Here is a 26,594-nt window from a genome sequence, read left to right on the forward strand (position 1 = left end):
AAAAAGCAAAGAGAAAGAAGAAAAGAAAAAATCTATTAAAAACAATATATTTAGGGGGCCAGCCCCGTGGCCGAGCAGTCAAGTTGCAGCGCTCCGCTTCGGCGGCCCAGGGTATCGCCAGTTCAGATCCTGGGCGTGTACATGGCGCCGCTCATCAAGCCATGCTGAGGCGGCATCCCGCATAGCACAACCAGAAGGACCCACAACTAGAATATACAACCATGTACTAGGGGGCTTTGGGAAGAAGAAGAAGAAAAAAATAATACATTTAGGAGAAATCATTATCAGGCTTTGCAACTTTTTCCATCCATAGCTTAAAGTAATGCTGCCATGTCTCAAACATTTGACAACACTGACTTAAGCACTCCTGCCCACTAGCACTGAGAGATGAGATTCGCTCGTTGGCCCTTTTTCCTCCTTTCTCTTTTTCCTCTGTTCCTTTGGGCTCAGAGCTGTCAGCAGCCAGCAGTAAACATAAAACTGAGCAGAGAGCAGAAAGACTCTTTTTGGAGTCAACATCAATTCTGCTACTTGGGCTGACCCATACGCATCTCAGACTTTGGGCACTGTCTTCCTAGACCTAGTTCTGCCCTGTCTAAAAACTTCCCTGGGCTTTTATCCTTCTCACTTGCCTCCAAAAATGTCAGTGGTATTTTAATAAATTGAGAGACAAAGAGAACAGGCATAATTAGGTATCCTATACCAAGGAATGCTTCCCAACTGAAGCAACAATGCTACCATTTTACACATCCCTTTATTCATAGTGTAACTTTCATAGTATAACTTTCTGGCAGTCATTTAGTAGTTCTTCATTATAAGCTGAATTCGTATGCAAGGAAATTCTTTTATTCTTTTCATTAAAATAAAATAAAAATAATACACCTGGTGCTTATGTATCACTTAAGAAATGACTAATTCATTTTCCTTCACTGGAACACATATCTTATCCACATCACTGCATAAAGAGAGAAAGAACCATACATCCAATCAATTCCATTTTAAAAGTTCCAAGAATGAAAGAAGGAGAGAATTCCCTTAATAGATCTTGGCTACTGACATATAACTTAATGCAAGATTTCCTTAGACGTTAGTTTCAAAGATGTATGCTGGATTTCTTAGGCCAGTCCTAAAAAGTGGTCCCTCAACCAGTTTAAATACAACTGTTTAGGATCAAATTTCTTTAGAATAAATCAACTTAACACTCACTGCTCTGCCAAAAGCACCTGGTTACATAGTCCCATTCCCCTTCCATTCCCTGCCAGTGAGGGAAAGAGGGAAAAAAGAGAAAAAATTTCCGTCGTCTTCTGCTCAGTCTTACTGCCTTTCTGATCTCTCTACCCCTCATGACTTCCCACATGGGGTCAGTTAAACAATTCGCCATAATGAATATTCTTCTATGAACTCTTCATAGGCATCTTGTATATTTGTGAATCTATTTACACACATACTTACTTTTGTACCAGTATATGTATATGAAAAATACACATTTAATAAGCATTGGAAGTCAAGAGGACCTTACCACAGTGTGTCATCAAATCTTCATGAAAATCCAAGAGTTGGTCTCGGATTTCTTCAGGACATGGACATTCACTTTTGTCATCCTTAAAATTGAGAAGCATATTGATCTAAAAGTACAGAAAATCAAGAAAGAGGAAGAATATGAATAATAGAACAGTGAATTTGGGAATGACACACACAGCAAAGGAGAACATAAAAACCAAAGATGTTCAAAATCTGTTTTCGAGTTGCCCAACAGACGAAAAATCATTATCTATCACTCAGTCCAACAAATACCACAAAATAAATCAAACAATTCAAAGCTGAGAATGCTGAAAAATACTCATCTAATTTGCTTCCTCTTTCTCAATTCCACAATATATTAGACCCTTGTATACTTAGAGTTCTTAAATCAACTAAGATCTAAACGCTATTTTTAAAAAATATTTTTTTATGCTTCTCCTGGATTACCATTTTTTTCTATCTAATTTCTACACTTCATTGAATATTTTGTAGAATTCTTTTTGAGAAGGACACAGCAGCAAAGAAGGAGGAAAATCTAAATATAATTGAAAAGTAATATAATTGATAACTATGCTTTTGCTAACATTAATGATCCAACTAAATGAACTGCAAGAAACTTTCTTCCATTTGTTTTAGTTTTAGACACAATAGCATTCAATTTAATGAATGATGAAAAGAAAGGTCTGTTGCTGTTCTATAACTTTCCTTTAGGAAACAATTGTAAGTTTTCTTTTTAGAGTTTTTTATGTGAGTTTCTTGTTAAACTATTATTTTGAGATAACTGTATATTCATACACTATTGTAAGAAATAATACAGAGATCCTATGTACGCTTTACCCACTTTCCCCCACTGGTAACATCTCACAAAACAACAGTACAGTATCACAACCAGGATATTCACACTGATATAGTCATAATAGAAAACAATTCCATCACCTCAAGAATCCTTCCTGCTACCCTTTTATAACCATACCCACTTCCCTCCTACCTGCTCCTCATCCCTAATTCCTGTCAACCACTAATCTGTTCTGCATTTCTCTATTACTGTCATTTCAAGAATGTCATATAAATGGAATCATACAGCAGGCATGTATGTATTCCCATATGATCCTTTTGACATCTGCAGGGTCTGTAGTGATATCTCATTTCATTCCTGATATTGGTAATTTGTGTCTTCTCTCTGTTTTCCTTTGTCATTCTTTTTAGAGGTTTGTCAATTTTATTAATATTTTTAAATAACAAGTTTTGGGATTCATTGAGATTTTTCAATTGTTGTTCTGTTTTCAGTTTCATTGTCTCGGCTCTTTTATTATTAACGTCCTTCTGCTTGCTTTAGGTTTATTTTGCTCTTTTTCCAAATTCTTGTGATGGCAGCTTGGCAGCTTAGATTATTGATTTGTGTGCATTTCTCTTTTTAAATGTAAGTATTCAGTGTCATAAATTTCCCTCCCAGCACTGTGTTAGTTGTTTCCACAAATTTTGATATGTGATATTTTTATTTTCTTTCACTTCCCTGTATTTCTAAATTTCCCTTGAGACTTCCTTCTCATGGATTATTTAGAAGTGTGTTATTTAGTTTACTAGTGCTTGGAGATTTTCCTGTTATCTTTCTGTTATTTATTTCTAATTTGACTCCATTATGGTCAGAAAAAACATTCTGTATGAAAAAAATTCAATTCTTTTAAATTTGTTAAGGCTGTTTTATGGCCCAGAATATAGTCCATCTTTGCAAGTGTCCCATGGGTATTTTTAAAAAATGTGTATTCTTTTTTTGGGCGGAGTGTCCTACAAACATCCAAACATCCTGTTAGTTGGTGATAGTGCTGCATTCTCCGATATTTTTGCTGATTTTCTGTCTAGCTTTTCTATCAATTATTGAGAGAGGTGTGTTGAAGTCTCCGACTATAATTGTTTGTCTATTTCTCCTTTCAGTTCTGTCTATGTTGACTTCACATATTTTGTAGCTCTTTTGTTTACTGCATACACATTTGTCTTCTTGACGGACTGATCTTTTATCATAATGTAATGTTCCTGTCTCTGGTAATTTTCTTTGCTCTAATATAGTTACTCAATTTCATTTAATTAACTTTTTGTGATGTGTATCATTAATGTTCTTGTCTCTGGTAATTTTCCTTTCTCTGATATGTTACTCAATTTCTTTTAATTAACTTTTTGTGATGTATATTTTTTCATCCTTTTACTTTCAACCAATCTACATCATTATATTTGAAGAGAGTTTCTCATAGATAGCATATAATTAGGCCAAGTTTTTAAAATCCACTCTGCCAATCTGTCTTATAATTGGTATATTTAAATTATTTATATTCATTAATTTATTGATATTGTTATGACATCTGTCATTTTCCTTGTTTTCTGTTTGTTCTTTCTGACTTATTTTTTCCAACTTCTTGTGGGTTCCCTGAACTATTTTTAAGATCCCATTTTGAATTACTCACGGTATTTTTTAGTGTATCTTTTTGGATAGCTTTTATAGTATTTGCTCTGGATATTACATTATATATACATAATTTATCACAATCTACTGGTATCAGCATTTTATCAGTTTGAGTGAAGTGTCAAAACTTTGTTTCCTTTTATGTCCCTTATTCTCTTCCCTTTAATATACATTGCCTTAAATATTTCCTATACTTACATTGAAAACACATCAGATGGTTTTATCATGTTTGCTTTGACCATCGGACATAATTTAGAACTCTCAAGAGGAGAAGGAAAATGCATTGTATTTACCCATATTTTAACATTTTGTCATTCTTTCTTCCTTCCTTAATTTCCGAATTTTCTTCTTTTGTCATTTTCTTTCTGTTTAAAGAACTTCCTTTAGGCATTCTTTCAGGGTAGGTCTGCTGCAGTCAAATTCTCATAGTTTTCCTTCATCTGAGAACATCTTGATTTCTCCGTCATTCCTGAAGGATACTTTCACTGCATATAGAATTCTCGGTTGACAGTTCTTTTCTTTGAGCACTTGAAAAATGTGTGCCAGTTCCTCATGGCCTCCATGTTTTCTTATGCAAAATCCACTGTCACTCAACTTGTTTTTCTCCTACAGGTGTCATTTCTTTCTCACTGCTTTCGAGACTTTTTTCTTTGCCTTTAGTTTTCAGAAGTTTGAATATGATAATGACTTGATTCAGATTTCTTTGGGTATCCTCTTTGGGTTATTACTCAGCTTCCTGAATTTCTTTCTTTATATCTTTTGCCAAATTTGAAAAGTTTTCAACCATTATTTTTTCAAGTATTTTTTCAGTTCACCCTCTTTCTTTTATCCATCTGGAAGTATGATGTCACAAATGTTAGATCTTTTTTTGTATTTGCACTGGTCTCTGAGGCTCTTTTTTTCTCCTAGTCTATTTTCTCTCTGTTTTTCATGCTGGGTAATTTCTATTATTCTCTCTTCAGTTCAATGGTTCTTTTCTCTGTCCCCTGAATTCTGCTGTTAAGTCCATCCATTGAGGGTTTTTCAACTTCGATTACTGTATTTTTCAGTTCTAAAATTTCCATTTGGTTCTTCTTTATATCTTCTATTTCTTTCTGAGACTTCCTTTTTCTTTTTTTTTCCATTTTGAAGCAGTTTTATGATGGCTGCTTTAAAGGCTCTGTCAGATAATTTAACATCTTTGTCATCTCAGAGTTGGTATCTATTGATTGTCTTTTTTCATTCAAGTTTTTCATGATTCTTGGTATGACCAGTGATTTTTAATTGAAACCTGGACATTTTGGGTATTATGTTATGAGACTTAGGATCTTATTTAAACTTCTGACTTCTTCTGACACTATCTAGCAGGAGAAAGGCTTGGGGTACTTCGTTACTGCCAGGTGGGAGTAGAAGTCCACTTCCCTACCTGGCCTCCATGGACACTTGGAGGAGGAAGGAACCTTGTTCCTGCTGGACAGGGCTGGAAGATCCAGCTCCCTACTCGAGCTGGACTGAACAACCCTGGATGGAAAGGGTAAGAGCGCTTTGGTACTTCCCCTTCTTTGGCCTCTACTGACACTTTGGAAGGAGTAGGCCTTGCTTCTCTTCAGTGGGGATAAAGTCCCAACTCCCTCAGTCCCAGCTGAGGCACTTCAGTATAACCTGGTGAGAGTGGAAGACTAGGCTCCCCACTCAGCATTCACTGGTTGGGTTGGGGCACAGTTTTGACTGTGGTGTTTGGCTGGAGTAGGGCAGTTATTACCTAAAAGTTTTCTGTCTTGCTAGAGAGACAGACAGTTTTCCTGGTCCTTTGGCTAGATATAGAAGGCTTTTGTTGGGGCTTTTCTTGTCTATGCCCATTGGTGTTTCTGGGTTGCCGGCTTCTTTAGCTCCAAGTCTGGGATAGATGAGGCAAAAAGAAAACCCAGGGAACTCACCACTACATCGTTCCTGAGGTCCCAAGTTCTGTGGCCAGTCTCCTTTCTTCTCTCTATCTTTCAGTCTTCTTATGTTGTCTTTTATGTACTGTCCAGGGTTATAGTTGTACTTAGAAGGAAGAATAGGGAAAGGCACATGTACTCCATCTTTCCAGAAGCAGAAGTCTCCCAATAGTAGTTTAACAAATGGAGTTAATCTAGGAGAGCTTGGACTTGTTCTCTGCTCAATAAATGCTGTTTACGGCAATATACATAAATCCCTGTCCTTTCTCTCAAAGAAATTAAAATCTGATGATAAAAAATAAATTCTGAAATTAGTTCCTAAACACTTTCACTCAGAGGTATCTTGGATACAGAGGGAAAGGATAAGATATTGAAGATGAGATCTGTCAGCTATACCTTTTGACAACCATAGCTACATCTTGGTAATTTCCCACATCATGAGTCCCATCCTGAAGTAGATTCCAGAAAACTCACATCCCAAGACAAGCTCATTCTTTGGTTCAGGCATGTGCCTTTGGTTCTGCTCCACCCTAAAGAGACCTGAGTTTTGAGGTGAGCAACAAAGAGGAAAAATCAAAAACAGGTGATCAATCTTCCAGCAAGACTGGTGGCAGTGACATTTGGTTCTTCTAGGGAGGGACCAAATAGACAGTGTCTAGCATTGAGTCCTAGGAGTCAAGGGTTCCCATTAGCTGGGGTGGTGCCGTGTCAGCTAAAGAACACCCACCAGTGGTTGGATGTTGTTCCTATTTGCAGACCTCAGAATCCGGCACACTGGTCTCCGCAAAGAGTCTATGATACACCTGATACCTTTTAATAAGTCTCTTGTTTGTTCAAACTAAGCAAACAGATTCTTTTGGTGAAACTAAGCATTCTGACTAAATCAACTTGGCTAGTTTAAAGAGAACAGGAAAAAAATACACTTGTAACTTGTGATATAATCTTGTAATGCATGGATTTGAATGAACTCACACCCAAAGCAAAAAGGAAGAATTTTCATTTCGTTCTTGTACCTGTTCTTGAGGTGGTGATCTAAACTCCTTTGTTTTCCTGGCTGTGAGTGCTGCCGACATGTTTAAGGCTTGCATAACTTCATTATATCGGAAGCGTTGATTGTCTTGGAGCTTAGCTACAAAGTCATCTGAAAAGGCCACAATGGCTTCTATCCGGTGTCGGACCTGGCAGTCACAAAGGTACTGAAGCAGCAGGCACATCTAATAAGACAATAAAAAGGTATCAAATTTAATTTCCTAGTCTTTAAATAGTTAATGTATAGCACATCAAAATCTGTGACAGACAGGCTTGGTTGCCAACTCCTCTCCCGTATGAACAGAATCCTGATTTTGTGTAGGCAGCAATGTGCTTGGCCGCAGGGGACGAAACCTAATTAGTCTAAGCCAAAATGGCAAATACATGTCCCTTAGCTGGTCACACTGTCCAGCCTCCTTTGCAGCTACAGGTGCCATGGCCAATGGGATATATACGGAGAAGTTTGCCAGGGGTCTTGTGGGAAAGATTTTCCATCACTAGCAACAGACTAGAACACCCTCTTTACAACATGAGCGTAACTGGTAATGACACGATCATTGGCGGAAGAGTGAGGTAACACACCTTAGGATGAAAATCAAAGACTGAAGATCACAGAAGAATATTAAGATCTGAGTTCCTGATGACCTCATTGAGCTACCATATCAATTCTAGATCTGTCTACCTCCAGATATTGCATGTAAGTTCATTATAAGTGGTTTTACTCCTTATTCATTTAGTGGTTAGCAGGGTATTCTCTTACTGGAAGTCAAAAGGATTTTTAACTGATACAATATGTCGATAGAAACATGCCTACAAGAGAACGCTCTGCCCAAGTTTAGGAAAACATTTCAATACACATAATACCAATTGTGATATAAATGGGCAGCAATGTTAAAGAGAACTTTAAAACCCTGTATGCCACCATCTACAAGATAGCCATTTCTGTCAATGCCAGCTCTGAAGGAGCCCAGGATCCATCGGCCCTCTTCATCTCCTCCACCCTACCCCGATATAAGCACAGTCCCCTTGGGTCTGGACCAGCGTGACAGTCTCCTGACTAAGTGGGTTCTGGACCCCTCTCCCTTTCCTCCCTTATCTGTTGTCCTCTCAGGAGGAAAAAGATCTACATTAAGATTTTTAGAATAAAATTCTCCTGCTAAAATTCTTCAATGGTTTTAACTGAACTTAGAATAAAATTAAAAGTCCATCATATAGCTGGTTCTAGAAAACAGCTAGGTTCTGTATGAACTGCCTTCTGTCTATCTTGCCCTCTCTCTCTAGCCCATTAAGCTACAGCCACAGTGGTCTTTTCCTGCCTCAAAGTCTCTGCCGTGCTACATGCTCTGTGTGAAAAGCTCCTAGAACACTCTTCCTACTCCTTCTTCGTGCTTACTGAACTCCAGCTCATCAGTCTGGCCGCAGCTTGAAAGTCACCCTCTCAGAGAGGCCTTCCCTCACATTTCTCACAGTAATCCAGTGAAATTTCTTTCTTCTAGTAATCCATCCTTTTCCTTTAGATCATTTAATGCAATTAGCAACAAAATATTTTAAAATAAATGCATAAATAAGTGGATATTTCTCCCAGAGACTACAAGCTTCTGGAAGGCAGGGCCCACACCTGTTTCTTTCACCTGGTACCAAGTGCCTGGCTCAGAGGAAGACCTCAGTCAATACTGACTGAGGAATGAAGGGCAAAAAAGCATGTCAATGATGCAAACATCAAATTGATTCTAATGAACCAAAGAAGTGTTAAGAAAGGATCCTTGAGACACCTTCATGAGCACAAAGACAGGCAATATCTTTGATTCCTTAGAAACATACAATCAGGAAGTAAACTCAGACCTACTGGTGAACAGGTGTTCTAAGGCTGGCAAGAATGGAGGTAGGAATAGAAAAGGCATACGGAATGTCATGTATTTCAGGCATTCCAACAAAATGTCAGTGAAATACATCTGCAGAAACAAGAGGAGAGATCCAAGGAAATGGCTAATAAATAGGAGGGAGAAGACGAGTTGGCAGGACAAAAGCCCATCTCCTCTGCTCCTTTCAGATAGACACACACACATACACACACACAAACAGCGACATGCCACACTTACAGATGTGTGTGACAGACAGATGTGTTTGACCAAGGAAACCACCTTGACAAAGATACTAAATTTATCTTTTATTAATTCTTTTCGATTAACTCAATTGGAAAATTCATTAATTCCATTTCAAATGCAAGAAAATTAGACTGGCACATCCCAAAACACAACAGGAAATTAGTTAGTTTTAGGAAGAATACCATTATACAGGAACACTAACAAATACACACACAAACATACACGCACACAGAAAAAGAGACAAAGGCAAATTTCAATACCTTAATACTTAGCGACTCTGAAATTCACTACAATCTTTTTTCTGATTACCTGCAACTTAACTGGCTCGGGCAGCTTCATTTGGAGGAGACCTTCCTTAGGCCTCTCACCCCCTTTGGCTTCTTCATCACCAGCTCCTTCCAGCTTTGAGTCTTCTGCACAGGGCTCTTTCTCGAGCGCCTCACTCTCCTCCTCTGGAGAGGCAGCTTCCTTGAACACACTGGGCTCAATCAACTGTAAAATGTGTTTCAAGTCCTCATTGTGGAAGATCCCCATGATGAGCAGGGTATAGAAAAGCTTGATGAGAGGTACGAAGAGGAATTCAGTGGTCCCCCCAACTGGGTCCCGGGCATGAAGACTGCCCTGTTTAACAGCTTCTGTCAGCATCTGTATGGTTTTGGCCTTTAGGATGTCCAGCGGGAACTCTGGACTGTACTGGTAACAGTCATTATTAATGCTTACAAAACTTGGGGAGGAAAATTGCATCCGTGGCCTGAGGGAGGTGCTGAGGCCAATCCCGGGGAGGCCATGCTTTTTGTTCTCATCAGGGAAAAGGGTGATGCTCTTAGTCTCCTCTGTCATGGGCACGATGAACTCACTGTTCATCATGAGCCTGGCAGTGGCATAGGAGCTAAGGTGGATGTCAATCAGCAGGTCATAGTAGCCGGCACGCAGCAAACCGGGCATGTACTTGTTCTCGATGGCGTAGAGGAGCTGAGGTTCATCCACGTGGCTGCACAGGGCGTGGGCCACCCGGTGGTTCCCAAGAGCACAGACAGCAGAGTAGAGCCGGAGGGTGTGATAGTGGAATTTCAGCAGCTCTTCCTGCTCCGTCAATTCTAATATGTCAACAGATCTGTGGGAGAGAGCAGGACAGCGGTAGCAAGGTTAAGCACGGAACTGTTAAAACAATTCAGAATTAGAGAAGAAATCCATGTAACTCATAGATTTCAAAAAGTTATAGAAACAGACAGTGTCTTTTTTTTTAAGTTTTCTATGACATGTTTAATGGTAGCATAGGTTTTGTTTTTTTTTTTAACCAGTTCTAGATGTTTTACAAGTTTTCTTCCACATAGAATTTTGTGTTGAGAATTTCCAACCACTAGCGCTTGGACTTCCTTCATCTTCCATCATTCGGAGATTCTGGGCACCTCTTTTAGATATTTGAGTCTCAACCTGAACATGGGGGCTCCCCTCCTTTCAACATTTGAGTACCCTGGAGAATCGTGAATCTCCTTTCCCAACTCAGCTAACTAGGTTCAAGAAGCCAGAAAACTTTGCCTTAGGCTATACTGCCCTTGTCTCTGACCTGGGATTAGCTATTAGCTTAACCCATCAGAGGTGGGTGACCAGAACTAATTCCTCTGACATAATTTACCTTCTGATACATCCCTCACAGACCAAATACATGCCAGTGCCGCTCTGGTTTCCACCAGGTACGTGCAGCTCATAAAACAAACACTATCAGAGACAATTTCACTTAAGAAAGTTTCTACTGAGAATCTGAATTTACACCGGGCTCTTAATTCAGGTCATTTTGCTTCTACCACATATCATGCCCTTTCAAAGAATAAAACCTTAAAAATGTGGCCTACTATGCCTAACGTATAGTCATTCCTTGTAGAAGAGTCAATTTTAAGAACACATAATTCCTGTAGATGTGCTAATTTTTCTAAAACTATTTAAATTATATGGATTGTTCATGGGTGATAGTGTAGCATTAAAAGTAGAAATGTGATATATCCATAATCAAGGGAATCACTCACTCATCTAGAAAGTTGTCCTTGGTGAGACTATAATATAAGCTCATCAGAACGGAGGTTATTATGTTTTGTTTATTGATATTCATCTAGCACCTAGCATAATACACAACAGGTGCTAAATAATTGTTTGTGATCATTTGTGGCTCAGCTTTGTCAGTATCCTTAGGTAGAGCATCCTCCTGTCCATGTCTATCCACTATATCTAAGCTTTCTAACGCACAGGCATTCTATCAAAAGCTACTGTAGCTTGACGGTGCAGAATTATTCCAGATTCTACCTCCCGACACAAAATCAGAAGCTTCATACATTACAAACTAAAAGCAAATGATTATCCACCCCATGTACCACCTAGACTTCCGGGAAACTGCAAAACTGCTGGGCCCAGTTGCTAGCACCAATTCACGGAAAGGTAGAATTAAGAAATGCCCCTCTCTCCAAGTGTAGTGGACAATGATTCCTGGTCCCAGCTGGGCTCTTCAATCTCCCAAGAAGACTATTACCTCACCCCTCTGCCCGGCTGATGGTCAAAATATGCAAACCTGTTCATTTTAGCAACACAGACTATCTGTACTCTAGGTTCTTACTGAAGAACACAACTTAGCCTACAGTCTAATCATTCTCAAACTGTCAGTTTCTAGAAACAACATATAAAGACTCTACAGTCTGCATTGTTGCTGCCACTGCTGTAGATTATATTGTTGTCAGTAAATATTCTCCTTCCTTCTTCCCTGCAGCTGGAGTAATCTTATCTGCTCTCCTTACTTTGGGCTTGACTATATAACTTGCTTTGGCCAATAAGATGCAGGTGGACACAACGTCTGCCACAAGCAAAAAGAAACTCTTAGAGGCCTGAAAGTGTGTGTTAGCCCTCCTGTACATCCATTGTTGGCCATGGAAATTATATGTCCCAGATCAGGGCTGCCCCATTAGGCTGGGTCTGAGGGTAAGAAGGCACATGGGCCACACCCACAGTCCCTCCCCAGACTGGAGCAGAGCTGCAGTGGACCCACTACCTCATGTAACATGAGCAAGAAATACATGTTTGTCTGTAAGCCACTGAGATTTTTGGGTTGTTATTGCAATAATAGCTAAAACAACTCCTTAGACTCTAACAGTCGTCGGTGGAGAAATTTCTTTCATAATTCCATATAATTCTTTTATTCATCAAACATTATGAAGTATCTATTATGTATTAAGCACTGCGCACTGGTGTTATGATGGTGAACAATACAGACACGATTCCAGCCCTATGGGAGCTTACTGTCTAGTTGAGGCAGGAAATCCTCCTCCAAAATAAGTAAATTAAATTAGGAACTGTGATATGTGTCATGAAGAAAACAGGGGATTGACGTATATCTACTACCACCCCTAATTTTAAAGTATTAATTATTTGACATGTTATTGGGGCACGAGAAAAAGATTCTACTCAACCACTAGTTGGTACTTCCCTTTTGAAATCTGAATTTTGAAACTCTTCAGATTTTTGGCTTCTAGGAGGCATGAAACCAATGTAGAACTTGTCTTTACCAACCACACAGAATGGTGTGGTATGAATGACTGTGTACCAGTCTTACATGTAAATTTATCACAGGTAATTAATATAAATTACAAATTACTAGGCAGGAAAGTATGGTGAATTTCTGATTTATGGCATGCCAACATAATAAATTACAATCTTAAAATTCTTTGCTTAGTAGAGAGACAATATTTTCTCTCACAAAAATTCCTTACCAAATGTTATGCTTCTTCTGGTTGTTGAGCAATTTTTTTCTTCTTCTTTTTTGGTGAGGAAGATTAGCCCTGAGCTAACATCTGTTGCCAATCTTCCTCTTTTTGCTTGAGGAAGATTGTTGCTGAGCTAACATTGTGGCAATCCTCCTCTATTTTGAAAATGGGATGCTGCCACAGCCTGGCTTGACGAGTGGTGCACAGGTCCATGCGTAAGATCCGAACCTGGGAACCCTGGGCCACTGAAGCAGAGCATGCAGATTCAACAACTACGCCACTGGGCTGGCCCATGAACAATTTTTTTTTTAAACATCATCAGATGTAAAATTCAAAATAAACCTTTTCTCATGTAAAATAAGAAGTATAAAATTAAAACAAAATCTAATTACCTAAGAGTACATTATGAATATCTTTCAAATGATTTCACTTAAAAATATGTAAATAAATATTTAATGCATGAAAAAGTTCACCTGGCCAGATTAATTTTTCTTTGGATTTCTTTTGTTTTAAAATCTCTTTCTTGAGACATAATTTACATACTAAACAATTTACCTATTTAAAACATATAATTCATTGGTTTTAGTATATTAATGGAGTTGTGCAACCAGAACTAAAACCTAAGATTAGAACATTTTCATCACTCTAAAAGTTTAGGACATTTTCATCACCCCCTCAACCGAAAGTAACCACTAATCTACACTTTTTCTTTTAACGATGTGGCTATTACGGACTTTTCATGTAAATGGAATCCTACAATATTAACTACTTAAAAACTTAGTATAATGTTTTTAGGTTCATCCACTTTGTAAGATGTATCAGTACTTCATTCCTTTTTATTGCCAAATAATACACTATGGATACACCACATTTTATTTGTCCATGAATCAGTTGGTGGGCATCTGGGTTGTTCCCACTTGTTGGCTACGATGAGTAATGCCGCTATGAACATTCGTGTACAAGTTTTTGTGTGGTCATGCTTTCATTTCTCTTGGGTACATTCCTAGGAGTGGAATTGATGAGCTGGATGGTAACTCTGTATTTAACTTTCTGAGGAACTGAAAAACTGTTTTACAAAGCACACAGTAAATCACAAAGGTATTAACATAAAAGAAAAATACCAAGCATGTCTAATATATAAAAAGGGACATAGCTCCTACAACCATTTTAGGATTAACGACTTAAAATACAAGAAGGACAACAAACGTGTTTGTCTTTGCATTGTTTCTGTGAAATGTCTTCACTCAGTTTGTCACTTAACTTTTTAATGATATTTGGAGAGAAAGTCTTGGTTACAAACCTAGAAACTTAGCTTCTTATTGATAATGAGCCTGCTAAAATGAATTCCCTGCAATTGACTATAATACGGAAAAACTGAAAATCATAAAATAAGGGACCTTTGAATATTTATTGCCCTTTATATTATTAGTAATACTGCCTAGAATGCATATAAATTTGTTTTCAAAGCCCTCAGCATATCTTCACTATAATTTTCTTTCATTAATGTCTCTTAGTCTTCAGTTTCTCACATCTGTCAGATGAAGGGTTGAACTAAGGGATTTCTATGATTCTGTCTCTATCTTACAATTCTTTGACACTGTATTACTCTGCTAAGTTGTAAGTCAGATTGCAGTTGTACTTGTTGGAATTTTTACTTGCTGTTGGCATCACAAGAAAAACAAGATCAAGAAAAGAAACTATACACCAACATATCTCCTCTTCAAATGCAGTATAATAAGTTTGTTTCAGTAACAAAGTAGTTGAGAAACAGATTTAAACTTGGACTATGCAAAATCATGTCTCCATGGCCACAAGAAATTAGATATTCTTTAAACCTCATTTGGTTTCCCCAGCACCACCCCTGAACCCCTGTGCAGCAGTCTAACTTGAAGAGCCCCAATGTGACAGTGAGGGACATGTAGGGCTGACCTGTTCTCCTCCGGGATATGAAGAGACATGAACTGCAGAGGATCCATGCACTGCACCAGCCAGCCTTGGCGTTCACTGATTCGAGAGACATCTACCTTCAGAAACTGGTTGGGCATTCTGCTCCACAGGACGTGTGACAGAAACTGCACATGGAGCCGCGGCGGGCACTGCGGCACGGGGTTCTTGTGTTCACTCTTGAATAGTCCCGCAGAGAGAGGCATCACATTCTAGGGGATGGGAAAGCAGAAAATGACTTCATTTATAACACTCCTTAGGGTTAATAATGACTAGAATTCTGCATAGGAAAGAGAAAATGGAAGTAAGATAGACTACAAGTCGAGCAAAGGCAATACAAGAAATAACCGAGATTAAGCTGAAGCGCTCCTGAAAGGAAGAGCAGAGAAAATATTCTGAGGGAAAACAACTAAAACTTCAGGGCAGGCAAACAGGTTTGGGGATGTTTCTTTCCCATACACTCTGTGGCACACTCAGAATGCAAGGGTAACTAAGCATAACCCTAGAGTCTTCCTATTTCTTTACCAAAGTGGCCCTCAGGGAAACCTGGCAAGTCTTCAGCTGCCTCCAGTGTCAAACTTCCTGAAGGAGAAGTCATACCCCTTGCCGCTCTCTCTCTCTCTCTCTCCCATGGTCCATCCTTTGTCACCCACCTCACCCCTAAACCACTCTCTCACTCATCATCAGGTTTATTAGGTTTTAGTAACCAGCAGTATACCAGAGACAGCTCAACAGATAAACTTGACTATCAAACAAGAAAATGGAATTAATCAGGCATTAACTAACACAATTCATTTCTCTTCCACCTTCCCCCACCTCCAATATGTACCTTCGGCCATCCTAATTCCTTCCTAATTCAATTCCAATAACAGGGAAAGAGAAGTTTCCACTTCGCCAAAGCTTATTCATCCCCTTATGGTCAGGATACCACCTTTGCCTGCCTCTTCTGGACCACATAAAAATGACTATCTCATCTTTCTCATTACCTTCAGTCTCTCCCCCTCCACTAGAACCTTCTCTACTGCATTCTTTAAACTGCCTCATCCTCAAGCTACTATCTGATTCTCTTCTGCTAAAGGAGGGGTGGGGGGAAGCCAGGCACTGAGACTATATCAGTGAACAAAACAGACAAAATACCTGCCCTCATACAGCTTCCATTTTTTTATTAGAGACATAAAATAAAATCAGTGAGTAAATTACATAGCATATTAGAAAACAGATCATAGGAAAAAAATAAACCAGGACGGGAGAACGGGAATGCAGGACAGCAATAATAAATAATAAGTAGGGTGGTCAGACTGGGTGTGGCTGAGAAGATGACAAGGAGAAGAACTGTGGATGTGCAGGAGAAGAAATTTCCATGCAGAGGGGATGTCAATGTAAAGAACGTGAGGAGGAAGTTTGCCTGGCAAGTTTGAGGAAGAGCTGGAGGCCAGTGTGGCTGGAGTAGAGGGAGAGAGGGAGGGGAGAGCAGCAGGAGATGAAATCAGAGAGGTAATGGGACATCAGATCATTTAGGACTTCAGAACCATTATGAGACCTCTGATTTTTACTCTCAGCAAAACAGAGTTTCGAGCAGCGGAAGGGCATGACCTGATTTATATTTTAAAGTAATGACAGTCTCTCAGATTGTTGTACAACAAACAGATGGGCAAGGATAAACGAAGGCAAACTGCATTAGGAGGGTCCTGGAGTAACCCAGAGGGGAAATGATGGCGATGGAGCCCAGTGCGGTGATCAGCAGGAGTGAGGGCGAGAGAAGGCAGAAGGTGGAGGACGTGCTGGGGGATGACACTGGGATGTGCGGCGTAAGGAAGGGAAGTCAAGGGTGACTCCAAGGTTTTGGGCCTGAGCAACTGGATTTCTTATTAAGTGACATGTGGCAAGCTGTAGATAAGGCAGGTTAGGAGAAGGGGTTAGTGATGGTCAGCAGTCCAGTTTTGGACATATTCAACTTGTGATATCTATAAAACATCCAAATGGAAACGTCAAATAGACCAATATATGAGTCAGGATTCTGAGAAACCACCACTTTTTTGTCAAGTTTTATTTTTTAAAAAATCATTTAAACTTGCTGTCTCCTTTCTCTCACTTTCAATCTTGAATTCACTGTAATATGGCTTTTTCCATCATTTTGCTGAAACTCTTCTGGCAAGGTCACTAAAGTCCTCCTAATTAACAAAAGACATGGATTCTTTTAGTCCATATTGTATTGGCCTTTCTGTGGCAGCTGAGAATATCATTTTATAAAGGCAGAAACTGAGCTCACATGGTTTAAGGAACTCATCCAAGATCACAGAATGAGTGCAATAAAACCGTCTACCATATTCACCCTGATGTTCGCCTGGCATCTCAATTTTTACAACTTCAAAATTCAATTCAATTCCTTTTCCTGAATTTCATAAGTTCATCTGCTTGTTGTTGTTAGCATTCCCCAGTTGTCCAAACTAAAAGATTTAAATTAATCCTTGATTCTCCATTCTCCTTGAGTACCTGAAGCCACTTCATCAACAAATCCTATTAATTCAAATCACTGTCAAATTCTATTGGTTTCTGTTCTAAAAGATCTTATCATTTACCACTCTCTCTCCATGACAACTTTCATAGCCCTCCTCCTCCTCTCCCATGAAGACAGTATAAAATCATTGATACCTAATTGTTACAGCCTACACTCATTCTTGTGAGAACAGACATTTCTCCACATTACCACCTCCACATTAATATCAATGTATTTTTCCAAAAAAGTTTTGGTTATGCTCAGTCCTCTGTTTCACATTTCCAATGGATTGTCACTGTCTCTGTAATAGGTGCCAACTTCTTAGCATGGCGTTCAAGGTCTTTTCAACTTGGACTTGAGCTACCTTCTATCCATATTAATCTCCAGCCACATGCTGGAAGGCATCCTTTGTTACAATCATACTGAATTCCCAAAGCTTCAGCACTTTTCCTCTTATGTATTTTTGCTTTCTCTCACCCTCTGTCTAGAATGCCCTCTCCTAGTAAATGTACTCTGAGATCTCCTATTCAACAGTTAAGAATCAACCTAAATGTCACCTCTTCTTTTAGCTTTACCTGATCCACCCCATCCAACTTAGTCCTTCTTCCATTTGTGTTTCCAGAGTACTCCACACATGCCACTTTTCTAGCACTTATCATAAAGTAGCATAATTTCAGATCCTTAATCTCATTCATTAGCTCTCCTGTGAGTTCAATGATTACTAAGCTGCATGAAATTTGGCATTTTTGTTCTGTGTGTGCCTAATTTTACTGAATAATATGTTTATGATAACCAAAGAGAAACTCTTTCTAATTAATTATGTCAACCTAGCAACCTGAAAGAGATACAGAACTTTCAAACATGGCTACCTTTATTTTAAAGAAGAAAGCTATGATTAATATCAGTACTAATAAAATACTGAATTCATTTAAGAATAAGTAAATAGTATTCCCTAACAGAAAATAACCCAAATATAATACCAGGAATGAATCTTTCTTACCTTTATTCTTCCCAACTCAAACTGAAAAACATTGGGACTTGTAGCTTGTGCAAAAACTGCAGGAAATAATTTTGTACTCGGCTCCACCTTAAACAAACAAATGAATTTAACAATATTAATAAAGGAAGGAACACAAAGGAAAACTATTTTCTTCATAACAACTAAGGAACACTTTCACGGGAGGAAAATGGAGACTTTTCCTTTGTCTCATACAGATATCCTCTTTCAATAATTATTTGGGGTATCTCATTTCATTACTACATGAACAATTTTGGACAAATGCACTGTTTACTCTGAAGGATGTATGGCACTGTTATTATTCAAACAGGAGTAAAAATATATAATTAACATTTCTGTTTTCAGTTTCTTCTAATTTCTCATTTATTTTTTGATCTTAGAAAATGTGTTTTCCTCTAAAGAAGGAAAAAAGGTTTTCCTCCCTAGAATCACGACACCATCACTGACCACGCACCTGATAGTATGTGCTCAGTTCCTTGCCATTGGCCGTGAATGTGAGCAGCCCGCTGGCGGCGTCCACCACGCAGCCGATCTCCAGTCCATTATTATTGCGTCCTTGCCCGGGGCTCATGCTCTCGCCCGCACACACCATGTAGCAGTTGCTGCGCTTGATGCTGAATGTCAAAACAACATTTTTATCTATGTACAACCACAGATCTAATAGAAAGCACGTAAATCTTGCAAACTAAACCTAAATTATGCTGCGCAAGCAACAAGCTCATGCTGTAATGGGAGAGGTGCACAATGGGCCCGATTCTGTGATTCTGAGCAAAAACTCCATTGACTTTGGTGGACATTCTGAATCAGGTCTTACATGTCTCTAAATTTCACACCTAATGGAGACAGGTCAGCAAATTGGAACTCAGTAAGAACTGACCTCACCTTCCCTCCAAAAACTCAAACCAAACTGGACCTTTCTCTGAGGTTCAAAAAAGTTTAACTATTTACTAATCATCTAAATTTGTAATTTTCATTCTCATAGGTTTTTTTTTAACCCCTTGTCCTGAGATAAGAACCATTTATTTCCAAACACTATCAAAGTCCTTAGGCAAATTCTACATGAACCATCAGTTATTCAATGTATTTTAAATTTGACTAAAATGATACCCCTTTACGGATAATTCCAGGTGATCTGTTATGAGAGACAGACGTAGTAGAATATGCACAAAATTAGCGATGCTAACAACAAACACCGCCTGAGTTTCACCCTTACCAAAACCTTTACCAGAGATGGTAATAAACTAAGAGATTTGAGCTTCACCTCCTTCCCCTTCTCTACCACTATATAGCCAACATGTTAATGAGACAAGGAAAAAAGGCCAAAGGCAGGCAAGTAGAAAGAAAAGAACAAGACGGCGGAGATGAAGTCAGTTTCTGAATAATTCAAAGTTGCTGTGTTTCTTTGCACGGCTTACATAAGATTCAACAATCTTTCCCTGGCTTCTATTTCCTATACCAAAATCATCTATCAGCTACCTCATCCTTATACTGAGTTATTTCCTTATATTGTTGCCATCTCTGAAAATCAAATTGTCCCCCAAGAACACTCTTGGGGACATGTAGTTTGGGGCCACCCTACTGATGTCAAGTGCTCTTCACTGGAGATTTCTACTAGCCCACTGTCTCAAGTGCTAAGTTCATTGCGTTTCAAGTGCTAAAACCTGAAGGCAGGAGAGTGAGCTTCCAGTCACCAAAAATGATGGTGCAGGTATAAAAGAAAAGCAACCTAATGGAAGACCCTTTCTATGAGACCTGTCACAGCAGATCAGAGAGGATGCATGGGCACAAAAGGTGGATGGAAATGGTCAGATCTTCTCTTGTCTTATTCTGCAAGGAAGATAGCCTTCTTCACTTTTTTGAAGGTTTGGTTTGAGTTTGGTTTGTTTTACAAATGGAAAAGAGGATGGCACAGAAAGTATAACTGACTTACCAAAAGCCACACAGCAAGTCAATGGCAAAGCTGAGGAAAGAACCCACTACTCCTCAGTCTGAGTTCAAATGTGTCCCCCTGGTCTAAACTACTAGCCCACGTTGTCTTCACATTGTTCTCCCCACCAGATAACCAGTTCCCAAGATACACATCACACCGTATGCTAAATGCCTCACATTCACCCATCTCCAAACCCTAAAACAACGGTTAAGGTTTGGTAACCCAAGTTGTTCATCAGATACAATGTCAACTGAAGGAATATGTGATTATCAGCCCAAAACGATGCACTACTCTTTATAACGTTTTTCATTTTTAATATATTCAGATTCTTTACTGGATTGTATGAGTAACCAAAAGGACACTGACATTAATGGTTTGATTATATTGTTCTTACAAGTAAAATATAATCATGTGCATGAAATCCAAGAAAAAAATGCCTAGGTTTACCAAAATTTTTATCAGATGTTTTTTACATAAAAAACTGAGGAAAACCCACCTCTCATGCACTTTTCCTTTTTCATCTCCTAGCGTAACGGTCACTGTCCGAACTCTGTCCAAGTCAAAGCCTGTATCATATTGATGGAAATCGGACGTAATCCAGCCCACCCAGACGTTAGCAGGTTCTTGTCCAGGAAAGATTCTCACTGAGTAATAGTACTGTCAAGATAGCAACACCAGGTATTGGCAAAGTAAAAAGAAACAAAACTTTGATTTGCAATGCCTTTGAATTGCCTAGGAATATATGTCCTTGCTTAAAACCATTTGGCCTAATTAAAATGTTGTAGGCTCAAAGAACTGACCCTGCAAAATAAGAAAAGTCTTAAAACAGAGATCCTGAATTAAATCAGAAATAATGGGAAAAAGAGAAAAGACTAGGTGAGAAAACATGCTAAGTGATTTGAGGCTTTTATACTCCCAAGTATGTATGTAGTATGTATACATGTAACATACATACGATATGCATGGGTCCATATACAGCATCAATCCATTAGGCAGGTAAGCTTCAAGCTTACACAAGTACAGTAATCCATGCTAGAGCTTTTCGCTTGTCACCGACCCTTCGACTATGCTTTGACTTTCCTATCGCTAACATCATATTTTGACACCTTAAAGTCACTTTGAAATAGTTTAGATCTAATACATGAAAATCAAGTTTAAACACGGGGGCACACTACAAGGGACACAACTATGCATTTTTTTCCATTTGGTGTTTTAGGAACAGTTGTTTTGAAAACTTTAAATGGCAGACAGCAAAACTTGACCTCTAACAAAGTATGATAAATGGTCTTTCTCTTAGACATATCACTAAGATGAAGAAAATTATACGTACTTGGAAAAATCAACTGGCAAAATAAAATTTTACCAAAAAACAGGATAATAAAATCAGGGTTAAGGGTGCTGTAAGGATGTTTTCCCTAAAATAGCTCTCTTATTGCATAATATACATCAGAATATACATATATTTTTCAACTGTTCGGTCTCCAAAATATAAGTGAGTAATTACTTTAAAAACAAGCTTGCTAAATCTGCTGAATCAATGTGAACTATTTGAAATGTAAAGTATAATAACTGACAAATAGAAATAAATGCCACAGCCATAACAGCATACCGTGGATGTTTGCATCAAGTAATCGTAATCATCCCGATCATCCGCGAGGACATCTTCAGTGAGTCTAGCAGAATGGCTTGTGCTGTAATCTGGCTTTGTTCTTCTAAGCAAAAATCTGAAATATATTAGATGAGTAGGAATAAGCAACATGAAAATGTTCTGCCTATCTCAAACAGGAGCATGTAGTCACTTTAGTAGAGTGGTTCTCAACCAGGGTGATTTTGCTCCCCAGAGGATATCCGGCAATATCTGCAGATATTTTTGGTTGTCACAACTGGAGTGGAGGGGAGTGCCACTGGCATCTCTAGTGGGTGGAGCCTAGCAATGTTGCTAATCATCCTGCAATGCACAAGGCAGAGTCTCATGACAAATAATTATCTGACCAAGAGTGTCAATAGAGCTGAGGTTGAGAAGTTCTGATTTAGTGCAAGAAAGGATGCTAAAAAGAACTTGCCTTCTTATCCATAAAAAATACTATTTAGAGAGAATACTCTAAGTTTCAACTAAGAATGTAAATATAGATTTCTAAAAAACTCAATCTTGGGAGAAAATACTTATCAAGCATATATTTAATAAGGGGTTAATATCCACAATATATAAAGAACTTCTAAAACTCAGCACCGAAAAAGCAAATAACTCAATTGAAAAATGGGCAAAGAGCATGAATAAACATTTATTTCTCCAAAGATGATACACAAATGACCAATGAGCTTATGAAAAGATACTCAACTTCATTAATCATCAGGGAAATGCAAATTAAAAGCACAATGAGATATAATTTCACACCCATTAGGATGACTGTTATCAAAAAAATAGAAAGTAACGGGTTGACCAGGATGTGGAAAAACTGGAACACTTGCACAGTGTTGGTGGGCTTGTAAAATGGTGCAACTGCTATGGAAAACAATATGAAGTTCCCTCAAAAATTTAAATATAGAACTATCAGCAATCCCACTTCTGGGTATATATCCAAAACAATTGAAAGTAGGGCCTTTAAAAAGATATTTGTACACGTATGTTCATAGCAGCACTACTCACAATAGCCAAGAGGTGAAATCAACCCAAATGTCCATCAATGGATAAATGGGTAAATAAAATGTAGTGTATATACACACAATGGAATATTATTCAGCCTTAAAAAGGAAGGGAATCTGACACATGCTACAACATGTATGAACCTTGAGTATATTATGCTAAGTGAAGTAAGTCAGTCACAAAAAGACAAATACTGTATGATTCCACTTATAGCAGGTATCTAAAGTAGTCAAATTCATAGAAACAAAAAGCAGAATAGTGATTACCAGGGGCTCTGCGGAGGTAGAAAAGGAGGGTTGTTTAATGGGTATAGAGTTTCAGTTTTGCAAGACGAAAAAGTTCTGGAGACCTGTTTCACAACCATGTAAATATACTTAGCACTACTGAACTGTACACCTAAAAATGGTTAAGATGGTAAATTTTACATTAGGTGTTTTTTACCACAATTAAAAAATGCATTAAAAAAAGTAACTCTCAGGATAGATTACACCGGTGCTAACAAATTAGGTGACAAATAGGTTGCTTTATGGTCTCTTGTAGAATCCTTTGTATATAAACGAGAAGGATGAAGAACAAATTGACACTGGGAAATCTGTTACCCTCTATCGCCCTCTAGTGAAACCCTCCCCAAACAATAACTACATATTTAAAATGATTTTGCATATGTCAATGACCTTTGTTTCAGACGAGAGGGCTTTTCCTGAGCATAATCTTTGTGGTTATTAAACTCTGGTTTTGTAGCTTCTTTGTCTTTGTCAACTCGATCAGGCACCAGGTGGCCATGAGCTGTCTTCATTAGAACCTCAAAGTCAGAATCTGCATCATAATCCTCCAAATCATTCTTGGGCCCGAAGAGGCCGGCACCTGGGATCCCGCTCCCCGCAGTCTTGGAGAAGACTTCTGCGCACTCGATCGGCATGCTCAGGCGATAAAACATGATATCAGTGCTGCTGTTCTGAGAACCAAAGGACTTCTGAGTGACCTTTAAACACGGGCAGCTGTCTATGGTGCCGTCTATCCTGGTCACCTAGCAAATGAAGAAGCAATAGTTCAAATTCTAATCATCATTTTTGATTTCTCAGTACTAAAGATCACTAATGTGCATCAAATCTTTAAAACCCCAAACACAGCCCACACTTGGCATAATTTTGTAAATGAGATGACTAAACATAGAGAGTACTGTGCTATACATATACTCATAGCTCTGCTTCTAACTTAAAAGATGGTTTGGGAAATTCATGTTACAATTATATATATTCAGATTGAGCCTGACATTGCCTACATAAAAAGAGAATTAATTATTGTTCATCAGTCCAAGCAGCTACTCATAAAGCACCTAAAATCAGAGGGTAATCCTATGCTTAGATTCCACTATTATGTAACACATCAGGGCCATCATTTTAAGTAAGTGACAATAATTGGCCAAGTAGGAACTCCCACGTGTAAACACATGCCACTCCTGGTTTGATGGATGAATCAGACCTGGCAATGCTCTGATTTTTAAAGAAAAAGCAAACCTCAATATGTTCATGGTTTGATGGAACTTGGAGAAATTGAGGAAGCCTCTTGCTTAGCCACATGGTAATATCCCTGTTTGTATTAACAGCAAATGGTTCATAGCCCTCTTGTAAGCCACAGATGGTGAAATATTTCAAGGTGCTGACATCCTTTCCAAAGTTCATCCTGCCCACTTGAGCCACTCCAAGGCTACATACAGGTATGAATCCTGCAAAGAAAAAATATCAAAATCTTCAGTATCATTAGCATAAGACCTTGTTAGTATGGAATTACCAAAAGTATTGCTCCAGAACTCTCATCTTTGTGACAGACTCCACCTCAAGGTGAACACAAGAGTAGAATAAAGAGATCACTGACATGAAGCATGAAATGGAAGGGTCGGAGGATGAGGATTTAACCATAGCATCATAATTTACTAAAAGCACCCCCTATTTCACCCTGGACATCTTCTGTAAAGTGAGATAACTGCTAAGCAGTCCCCTAGTCCTCCAGAGATTTTTGGGTGTCCAATCACAGAAAGTGATCCCCGTCCCACAGCCTCCTAGCTCAAGAGTGCACAGGACTCTCTTCTAGAGAGAAAGTGAGAAAGAAGCAGGTGCCAAAGTGCATTGCTCTTCCATCTCACGAAAGAGCTTGAAATGTACAAACACCAACACAGTCTGAACTATAGACGTCTTATCACGTTACTCAGAGTAAAAAGGAGGGCACATTTTTAAAGGTTTTCATTCACTGATAGCTGCTTTTGATCCCTGAAGAGAATTGTGCCTCTTTTTCCTGGGGTATGCTAGATGTGAGCATCAAAAAAATATACAAATAAATAAATATTTGGAAGTAGTTACCGAAATCCTACTGAAATTCCTCCATCTATCCCTTTCCCTTTGATGTCACTATTATTGTAGAATAAGCAGGGCAATGCAAATCTCACCTAAATAATTAAGATATAAAATCAAAGAATAAGTTAAAGTAAACAAGAAACTGCAACAAAAGCAATAGTAATGAGCAATAGAGGAAAAAACCAAAATACTGCATAAGCTGGTCTAATGTGTGGCAAGATTAGTCAATCCTTACGCTCTTGAATAAAAAGGGGAAACCAGATTAATTCCATTAATTTTTTTTTAATTTTAGTTCTCTGGAATCAATTGTCTGGCAAAAAGAAGACAGCATTTTGCGGCGGGAGAAGGGAATGTTTATGTGTTCTTCATTTTTTTTATATAATATTTTACACAAAAGTTCAAATAGTCAGCACAGTAAACAAGGTCAGTATTGGAATGCAGGCTACAAATCAGTGGATTTAACTTGTAAATCAAAAAAGCAATAGATCCTAAGAATAAGCTAACAATTTTCTACCATTATGACTTACACTTTTTCCTTCTGAAATGAGTGGCAGTAAAAGCAATATAAAACTCTCAAAACAGCACGAGGTGATAAAAATTACATCCAATAATTCACAGTGATTTCACCCAGTTTGTATTCATCAATATATATTCAAATAAATGGTTGCATAACAGCGTTACCAACAAGAAAGCAAGAACACATCCAGCTGTGTTCAAGGAAGTGTGAATGATGAGTTTCTAGTTAAAACTAAAAATCGCAGCTGTGCCTGCAGCTGTGCCAGCTCCTGAAGCAGGAGTCAAGGAAAGTGGTTTTAAATGTCTTCCCAAAGGAATCAAAGAAAGGGAGTGGATAAATACAATAGACTCGAGACAGCTTGAACGAATTGGCAAATCTAAGGGATTGGGACATAAACTAGAGGATACCAAGATAGAAATATCTTCTCAGATGGTAAACATTTATTCCTTTCTCGCCACTTTATATGAAAAAGGAGTTCCTACACTATAAATGAAGTTATTGGATACCTATAAATATCTGCATAGTAGATCGTTGGGTGTTTTGTTACATTAACATCTGAACTTTTCTGTATGTTGGAAACACTTTCATTTAAAAAATCAAGTAACTAGTGTTGTGCACAAAGATGAATGTCCTAAACTGTTCACTATGGCTATGTTTACACTCAAAGAATATTGTTTTGACAAGAAATGCACGTGGCTTTTTCATGAGATGGACTACTACTTAGCCTTTGAAATGTTATTTTCAAAGGTTCATTAATATATAGAAAAATATTCACAGTAAATATTATTTCAAGAAAGATATAACGTATGGTTTATTTTTAAAGATGGGAAAACATGAGAAGGTTTTTATCAAAAAAGTTTCAGAGTAGTGGGATTTTTAACCCTTTTTGTTCTCTCTTTTTGTATCTCTCAATTTAAC

The 26,594-nt window shown here is 38.3% G+C and overlaps 1 protein-coding gene across 1 annotated transcript in view; it reads right to left on the reverse strand.

The window, feature by feature from the left end:
• Window positions 1–26,594, reverse strand: part of RYR2 (ryanodine receptor 2) — a 689,571-nt gene that overhangs the window by 197,136 nt on the left and 465,841 nt on the right. Inside the window, exons 30-39 of the mRNA XM_070568189.1 lie at window positions 24,326–24,534; window positions 23,483–23,835; window positions 21,774–21,888; window positions 20,661–20,821; window positions 18,689–18,848; window positions 18,217–18,303; window positions 14,705–14,931; window positions 9,339–10,143; window positions 6,909–7,109; window positions 1,520–1,625 (exon numbers count right to left, since the gene is read on the reverse strand). Of these exons, the coding sequence (XP_070424290.1) occupies window positions 1,520–1,625; window positions 6,909–7,109; window positions 9,339–10,143; window positions 14,705–14,931; window positions 18,217–18,303; window positions 18,689–18,848; window positions 20,661–20,821; window positions 21,774–21,888; window positions 23,483–23,835; window positions 24,326–24,534 (2,424 nt within the window). The remainder of the gene's footprint in view (window positions 1–1,519; window positions 1,626–6,908; window positions 7,110–9,338; window positions 10,144–14,704; window positions 14,932–18,216; window positions 18,304–18,688; window positions 18,849–20,660; window positions 20,822–21,773; window positions 21,889–23,482; window positions 23,836–24,325; window positions 24,535–26,594) is intronic.

The sequence above is a fragment of the Equus przewalskii genome, chromosome 1 (assembly GCF_037783145.1).
Source record: "Equus przewalskii isolate Varuska chromosome 1, EquPr2, whole genome shotgun sequence".
Classification (NCBI taxonomy): domain Eukaryota; kingdom Metazoa; phylum Chordata; class Mammalia; order Perissodactyla; family Equidae; genus Equus; species Equus przewalskii.